This window comes from Tupaia chinensis, unplaced genomic scaffold, assembly GCF_000334495.1.
Source record: "Tupaia chinensis unplaced genomic scaffold, TupChi_1.0 Scaffold144276_1, whole genome shotgun sequence".
NCBI classification, from domain to species: Eukaryota; Metazoa; Chordata; class Mammalia; order Scandentia; family Tupaiidae; genus Tupaia; species Tupaia belangeri.
Genome location: NW_006204133.1, coordinates 5,995,889 through 6,005,091, shown reverse-complemented (window position 1 = coordinate 6,005,091; position 9,203 = coordinate 5,995,889). Strand labels below are relative to the sequence as shown.

Genomic DNA, 9,203 nt, shown 5'->3' with positions numbered 1-9,203 from the left:
TCCTCTCCCTCTCCCTCCCTCCCTCTCTCTCTCCCTCCCTCCCTCCCACCCTCTCTCTCTCTCTCTCTGATTATATTGAAAATTGATAATAATAAATAAAATTAAATGAGTAATTTTATAAAAAGAGAGAGAGAGAACTCTCTCCAGACTTGAAACCAGAAGCACCAGCTGCCAACTCTCCCTCACATATCTGCTCCTTCCTGCCCCACATCCCAGCCAGGCCAAAGTCCACAACCTCACAAAAGAATTGGAGGAGGCCCTGATGCAGTGGGTAGGCCGCGCTGCACACAGTAGTGAGTGCTGACTCTGTCCACGGTCAACACTTATTCTGGGTCCTGACTGCCCTACACTAGAGCAGACTCACTGCCTAAAAACAGCACAAAAGAAATATCACTAAGAAAGAGGCCCATTTGTTAAATGGCTGTTCAGGGTATTTTTGAAGACTCACTATCTGGTTTAGATTTCACCTGATTACATAGGTTTTACATTAATTTTTTTTTGGGGGGGGGGGGGTTTTGCTTTAGGGTACAATTGAGGTGTTTTGCTATAGGGCACGTATGCTCCCAGAAAGAGACAGACAGAGAGACAGAAAGCGAGAAATCACCCCCCAGGGGAGATGGCCACGCCACAATCCCTTCTCCTTCATTCTCCCCTTGGGATCTTGGGCACGCACACACACACACCTGGTGTGAGTTTAAGCCACCAGGTCCAGGACTCAAACCCTGGTCGACTACATGGGAGTCCAGTGACATAGTCATTATGCCAACGGGTGGTCCCGCATTAATTATTTTTAAAGGAATCCTGAAAATATTACCATCCATTTGTCTAACATTGCCTGATATTTTAGGCAAGAAAATGCCTTTGTCAACAACTCAACAAAAATGGAATAGAGAGCATCTATTACACAAGTTAGTACATGTCTATTCTATTAGCAATGCTCAAGGAGACATGAATGAAAAAGCAGTGGATATATAAAGACTTCACTTTTTCTTTATATTTTCCTATATATTCCTTTTAAGTGCTAGATGGCAGGTGCACTTGCTGAGGAGGGGGTTATCGCCAAGGAGGGGTGGCCATGCCATAATCCTTTCTCCATTGCTCCATCCTACTGGGATTCTGGGCATGCTTTCAGACACACACACACACACACACACACACACACGGCGTATTTTTCAAGTCACTGGGATTCAAACTGCAGCTGGCCACGTGAAATCCAGCTCAGCTCCCTTAACCACTGGGCTATAGGACTAGCCCTGTATTCTGCACGTTTTTTCTTTTTAACAGTAATACTACATGGGACATTTGTAATCAGAGCCAGGCTTAGGTGAAACAGACCTCTTCAGAGAAGACAGCCATTTAGATCCCAGCTCAGATGTGACCGGGAGCAGATCCTGGCTGGTCGTGGAGGGGCTGTGTCAGGAAGGCAGCACAGGCTGAAGGTTACCAAGGAAAGATTTGGAACTCCCAGTTCATAAAATCCTAAAGACTGCATTTAAAACGGTACCCATAAGTCCACCAGGAAAAAAGTTAAGAAACGTCCTTATAAATATGCAAAGGCCAAAGATTCAAAGATGCCATTTCCCCAAGCAGCCCTGGCATAAGCACAGCAGTGAGTGGAGACTCTGGGAGGAAGGGGTCACTCTTATTCCACTCAACAAAAGAGGACTTTATAAGTAAGTTGACCAAGGCATTTAAATACCATAAACTAGAACCTGCAACTCTTTAAAATATTGTTTAAATGAAAGCATCCAATTTCCCACTGAGTTGTAAGCCAAGACAGGATCACTATAAGGTGATATGAATGGTCCATATCATGTCATACAAGAATCAACCAAGCTATCTCACTGTTCTCCCCCCATAAAATGCCTCCATTATCCTCTTTGACAGAGAATAAGCAGTCATCTTATAAAATGTCACATCTTCACATACATGTAGAAGGCTCTATCAGTTGTCCTCTGGTCCAGAGACAACAATGTCTTCTCATTCTCACTGACAAGTACTCACACTAGAGACCAAACAGAGAGCAGAACAGAGGAGGCCACTCCAGATTCCCAGAAGGCACACCTGAGATTGTTTAGCCATTATCTCTGTCCAGAGGCCTCAGATATGGGGAAAATATGGCTTGATTTAAAGCTATCCCAAATCCCCAAGCCTGCTGGTCAACTCTTTCTAGAGTCTGTAAAACATGGTGTTAAATCCTATTCATAATTAGGCAAGTTAGAAGCAATCATGATAGCATCAAGTAAAATTTCAGATAAAAATAGTTTAAGGTGGATTTCATTCATTATAATCTATGGCTTTTTTTAAATTTACATATAGTCCCACTCGTTCATGTATGCACACCTATAGGGCAGATGTGTCCTATGGGGCAGATGTACACACACACACACACACACACACACACACACACACACACACACACACACACACACACACACACACACACACACACACACACACACACACACACACACACTCTTACTTTTTGTTAAGTTCTCTTTTGGTTAAGTTCTCTTTCCCATCTAGTGCTGCACAGTAAATCCTTGTGCAACTATTTCAAGAACTACTTTTTGCTACTAAATTTTGCCAACAATCTACTCAGCATTTTCACAGATGTTTCTGTTTTCCAACCCCTGGGAACTTGGCTGGAACTGTTTTCTTCTCCCATGTTAAAAATAAAAGAAATGGCTCAAATGTGGCCTAATACCCCAGAGAAGCTTTTCTCCACCCACCCCCTCAATCTCCCTAGGCATACGACCTCCAGGATCCCCTCTGCAATCTCTTCTTGTCCATTAGAGAAGATGTTTCCAATTACAGTCCCTTATGTTGCCAAGAATGACATCACTCAGATTTGTTTGTCTTTTCTTTCTTATTTTTTTCTTATTTTTTTTTAAATAAATGCTACTGATCCTTAGTTATTTGGGGACCATCTGCTGCAACAACTTAAGCCAAATGGTTTGCTGGACTATGGACTTCAACGTCACAGAGGGCAACTGGGTCAAGTGACCAGACTCTCTCAACAGAACAACGCTCTTATGCTGTGGGAGAACCTCACCTTGTATCTAATGAGTTCTTTAAAATCATGTATGACCTAGCCTTACCTCGGTGACATCCATAACTTTGATGGCCGCCAGCTGACCCGTTTTGACATGTCGACCCTGAAAAACAAGAGGGAAAAAGAGAATCAATGAGCACCAACGTTGTACACAGTCATTAGAGCAGAATGGCTGACATTTCCAATAAGTCACATGTCTTTTACACTTGTATCAGGCCAAAGTGATGAAACAGTCCTGTGCTCACCATCAGAACAGTATGGCTTATAACACCAGTGAGCCACGTGTCATAAACAGGACAAGTAATAGAACCAAAGAGATCTGATAAAGCGTCAGTTCTTTCATGGGTTTAACTTACTCATCATCATCACAAAGCAACTTGAAAGCTTTCTTCTACACATCAGGATGACCACCCTTTCCTTCACAACAGTCCGCATGAAAAAAAAATAATACCTCCTCAAGACAACGCTAGGTTTTTATTTTTATTGTCAAAAAACAGTGCAGTAATCTTTCCCTGATGCACTCCCAATGCCCGTTAATTTCACAAGAGTTACACTGAGCACCTTCTTGGAAGCTTTCTTGCAGTCCCAACTAAGGAGGCCAGAGAACAATAAAGAGAGTTTATGTAGAGACTCGTGGGGGGATAGTTTCCCCACTGCTGTAATTCCTGACACAGAACCTAATATTTGTAACCCACTTACATCATTAGACGTTCCAAACTAATTTGATTATCACTCTCCTTTCAACCAGATGAGGAGTAGTGGGTTTTAATTATTACCACTACTGTTCCTCTCTGTCCACTCTTGGGATGCCTTGCTGTTTATTTCTCAGGGCAATAATGAAGAGCCACCCAGATATCCAGAGCACAAATTATTTAAGGGCTTTGTGGGAAATGGTCCTTCTGCATGAAAGGCAAGCAGAAAGGCCATCTCCATGGTTTCCAAGAGCCTGTCTCTCTGGTTGCCTCATGATAAAAAGAATTGTGAACTGCAGAACTTCGAACCTAAGGAAAGCACTTCACTTATTCTGCAGAATTTATGCAGGAACGCAAATTGCAACCTGGACAGAGTCACTACAGGAAAGTGACATCTTATTACAACCATTACAAAGAGTAAATGTGACCTGGGCAAGTCACAGCTTGGGGTGCCTCGGCTCCTGTCTGTCCGAAGGGGATGATGGTGGTGTCCCCTTCATGGCGTTATCATGTACAAAACCGAACACAAAGATGTGTGTGAGACACGTGGCCAGTGGTCAAGGCCAACCCAGGAATACAATGTGACTGGACCCCGTTTCCCTCAGTGACAGTATCAGGCAGCGCCTACGGCTTTACAGGCTACACAGTCATAAAGCCAAATTACGATTTTTCTAGAGCTCAAGAAGAAAGAGTAGAACCAAAAAGGATATCATTTAAGTAATCCCCTGATACTTTCCACGTGAGCAACATTAATACAAAGATCATTGTCTTAGCACCTAATCAGCACTCTTCCTGCAGTGGGTTTATTTCCGCATCGGAAAGCAAATTTCTAGCTGACAGAAACTAATGATGGGAGAGAGTGGTCCTGGCTCTCTCTTCTCAAGATGGGAAATAAGTTGTGCTGGGAATATGCTGAGTAAATGCGGAGGAGAGGAGGGCCTACTAAGAATCGGATGTGGTAATCTAAGATCCCTACAGATCCAGAAAAGCCATGGGTCTAATCAAAGCCTGTCCAGATGTTTACACACTATATCCCCCCACCCCACCCCGGCAAGTCTTAACATAAACAGAGCCATAAGGAGAACCGGAAAATGATCGCAGCTTCCCTCTAGGCCTGAGCTCCAGGCTGCAAGTGTGTATTGTCGAGATTTAGCAGTTTGACAGTGGCATAAAAGCTGAGACCTGTGAATTTCTCGGTGTTTGCTTTATACAGAACATGAGTTTCCCTTACTAAGGAATTGCAGAATCAAGACCTAACAACTAATCAATTATTTTTGCGACAGAGGCCAGACCATACAAAAGCATTCGTCTTCATGAACACATAATGCATTGCCAAAGTAGGGCCATTTTAAATTTCAACCTAAATTGGACAATTTACTAAGAATTCCTCCCTTTCTTTAAACACACACACACACACACACACACACACACACACACACACACACTGAACTGGAGAACTTCAATCTGGAATTCGGGCAGCCTTCGGCTATCATTCCTCTCCTGCCTCCCTCGGAGGTATTTCCTTGGGAAAACTGCTTACTTTCTCTGAGCTTCCTAAGATGCCTAGGACCCACCGCGGTCTGGTTCCACCATGAGGCAGGCTGCAGACAAGGGCAGACCAGGACCTCAGTGCGTTCTCAGCTGGGCTTCCTCCTCATTCCACCCACCAAAGCCCATGCTGGGTCCCTGCCCTCTCTCTCTAATTCAGATGGCAACCACTTCAAAGCTAGTCAATTTAGACCCACTTTAATTTTGATGGACACGATCAATATGAGAGAAGGCAGTGGATATAAAAGTAATATACTTCTCTAATTATTATTAAAAAAAAAAGAACCTCCAAATTTGAAAAGTAACAGAAGTAATAGTCTATAAGCTAAGATGGGTCATTTCTGTGTAAGGAACCGAAGTAGCTAGCAAAATACTGTGTTGTTGAAAAAGTAGTGACATATATTTTCTTTTTTTTTTTAAAGAGAGATTTTTGCTATAGGGTGCGTGTGCTCGCCAGACAGACAGAGACAGAAAGCGAGAAATCACCACCCAGGGGAGATGGCCACACCACCATCCCTTCTCCTCCATTCTCCTCTCGGGATCTTGGGTACCCATGCACATGCACCCAGCTCGAGTTTTAAGCCCCCAGGTCTGGGACTCGAACTGTCATCGACTACGTGGGAGTTCAGCAATGTGGCCATTACACCATCTGCTGGTTCCCAGACATATTTTTTCTATGTAAAAAATCACTTCGTGGGGGCCAGCAGGTGGCGTGGTGGTTAAGGGCGCTGGACTCCCACATGGTCGACCTCAGTTCGAGTCCCGAACCTGGTGGCTTGCTTGCTCTCTCGCTCTCGCTCTCGCTCTCTCTCTCTCTCACTCTCTCACTCTCTCACTCTCTCTTTTATTCTGTTCTCTCTGGTCAAATTGAAAAAGAAATAAAAGTTAAATAAAAATATTTCTTTAAAAAAAAAAAAACACACATCATGGCTTTCTCGACAACCCAAGCTGAAGGAGAATAACTAATGCTGGGACTGCAGGCACCGAGGGCTGTTAACACAGTACGTGCACTAAGGAGGCTGCCCCAAGAGCTTTTAAAGGGCACAGATTTCTGACTTACACACATGAGAGAATGTACTAAGCCCCCTCCTGCAGGGCAGGCTGCAAGTTGAAGTCTGCACGGGCTGGGTGCCTCCACCCTGAGAGAGGCGCTAACCGCAAGTCTCCTGACCTCCCTCCAGCTGTAGCAGGCAGCCTTCCATTAGACCACCTGAAGAATACCCAAAGCGAAAACGCACGTGACACACTGCTCTGTGCAGGGCACTGAGGATACAGAAGACCTTGGTTACCCAACTGGAGGCTATTCCTGTTTTGACCTCCGTATGTCTCTTAAAGGCATAGCCTGCTCACCACCATGAACAGCATGACCACATGACCCTGCTCCTTCACCTGACTCCAGAACCAGCAGCCTGGAGTCACTGAACACCTGATTTGTAGGGGGAGAGGTTCTGGTGTTGTACTAACGGGGTCTTTCTTTACCTTGTAGCATCCATTCTCAAAATACACCAGAAAATTACCCTGTCAGTATTAAATACGCACCAAGCATCCACTGAAGTTACTCTGGTCTACATTTTGTGCACGTGGTGTCCCACCCAAGGCTGTAAAAGGCCAGACAGCAGAGATGGGAGGCTCTTGGCCTGCTGTATCCATGTGGCACTATGTAAGTGTTGGGTCATCGCAAAAATCAGGACACATTTCTACATAGAAAAACATGTCATGCTTTTCAGATGACCCCAATAGTAATGCACTAGAGACATTTAATGATGAGAAGTCCACAATTACCGTAAAAACCCTAACAAGGCTATCACAGCAGGTCATCACCCTATTCCACACATGTGGAACTTCGATGGAATTCTGCTATTAAGTTATTTGCTCAAGGTACCCAGGCAGCAAGATCCCTTTTCCATGTGGGGTGTAAAGGCGAAAATGGACTCCCACTGTTTCTACCCACTTGTCAAGTTCCTGCAATGGAAAAGTTCTGTTTCCTAAGAAGCACCTTAAATTATTTCCCCTAGATACTTTCAAAGGGTACACGGTCGGGATTTGGAATTAATATTTTCACTCCGATCAGTATCATTTCACACAAAGTTTGGCTCACGGGACCCAGAATCATCTCTTTGAGCAGAGCAACTTTGGCAGCTTTGGATTCTTTTCTTCGTCTTTAAATTTTAGGAAAAGTAAGGCCATCCCCATAGCACAGCAGTTGAGGATTATGCGTCTGGAGCCAGATCACATATAGGGTTCAAATCCCATCCCTAGCAGCTTGAAAGGCGTGCCAGGCACATGTGCATGTGTGCTCCGAATCTTGATATGATGGGAAAAGAGAGGAAAAAGGACTGCAGCATGACCACAGCCCAGGGGTGGAGTAAAGGGAGTGCTTGCCCATTCTCTTTCTAGCTCATGTACCCTCTGGCAGTTGCAGGGGGCGGCAGGGGGGTGGGGGGGGATGGGGGGGGGTGTGCTTAAAATAAATAAATAGGCAAATTAATTTTTTTAAAAAGAAAACATAAACTATCTTACCAGAGGTCCAAGCTGAAAAGAGCAGCTTAATTTTCAACCCTCCTTTATGTTTCTAACCAAGTCTAAAAATGTCCACTTGAAAATATATTTATAACACATGTTCTAAGAAAATTATGCCATACGGTTTTAAAATGCAGAGTTACAGGTACCCTGTGTGCCTGCCTCCCATGAAGTCTGTCCTTGACCCAAAAAGAGGAACCTAGGTGGAATGAATGGTACTCAAGGGAAGCTTTTAAATCCCAAGAGTAAAAAAAAAAAGGAGGGCTATGTTCTTCTCTTTCCAATTTTTTTACTCTCACCAAGTACTAGGTAATTAATTCATGTTGCATAATCTTTACCTAAACTCCAATGATGTCATTAAAATACAGCTGATGAGTGAAAAGCAAACCCCAGTGCTCCCATCAAATCAAGAGAAAACTTGGTGGGGCGCCGATGAATCCACACCATGGATGACAGACCCCAGAAGGGACGGCTCTAATCCTACGGGACAGCCCTGCTGCGGTGCAATGCGGACTACTCTATCCACGTAGACAGAGTAGTGCCACTCTTCCTCCAGTCTTCCCTGCAAATCCTTGCCATGGACATGGGGAGGAATGCACTGCAGCTTAGCACGTATCCAGTTCATAGTGCTATCTACAGAAACCTTGCCTTCCTCACAGAATCATGAAGCATTTACATTCATTCAGCCTGGAAAAGAATGGGCAGTATATCTTACAGAACTCCTAGGAGCAGATATTTCTTCCCTCCACAGCCCAGACGGGTGCACACTTACAGCCAAACTCCAGGAAACATGGCCCTTGTGATGACACCTACAGGACATTACTGTCTTGGAGATAAGGCTATAAGAAAGGACAGGTGGCACCAGGATGTCCCCACTCTTGGGACATTTAGCGAACAAGCATTTAATATGCAACATCTTTTACTTCTCACATGCAACCCAACATTAAGTATCATTATCTCTGCCAACTAGGAGGAGAAACTAAAGCTTAGAGAGAATTCTTGAGCTTAACCAGCTCAAGAGTCACACCCAGACTTGTTCCTGAGACCAGGCTGTGCACTTTAAAATAGAAATAACCATAAATGTCCTATTTAATCAACTTACTTTAAAAAAAAAAGCCAGGTAATGTAAATATTTTTATTATAATCAAATATGGCAACAGTTATTAATAATAAAAACATACTTCCAATCGCTGGGCTTTTCCTTCCATGAAAAATGAAAAAACATGCCAGAGGAACTCCTCAGGGAACCTGAAGGCGTGTGTGAGCACAATCACTCAGAGCCCCTGGTCCATGCTTTCTGAAACCGATAATGGGCTTGGGTTTGTTCCCACATTTATCTCATCATAAATTTTCTTTCAATAAATACTGAAGAACAAAATGCTTCTCTT

At 43.9% G+C, this 9,203-nt stretch overlaps 1 protein-coding gene across 20 annotated transcripts in view; it reads right to left on the bottom strand.

Moving 5' to 3' along the window:
* MAP4K4 (mitogen-activated protein kinase kinase kinase kinase 4) overlaps positions 1–9,203 on the bottom strand; it is a gene marked incomplete at its 5' end in the record, with an annotated part of 213,826 nt that overhangs the window by 111,679 nt on the left and 92,944 nt on the right. For all 20 annotated transcript variants that reach the window (XM_014583398.2, XM_014583401.2, XM_014583405.2 and 17 more), the window contains 1 exon segment: positions 3,102–3,158. In XM_014583398.2, coding sequence (XP_014438884.1) covers positions 3,102–3,158 — 57 coding nt within the window.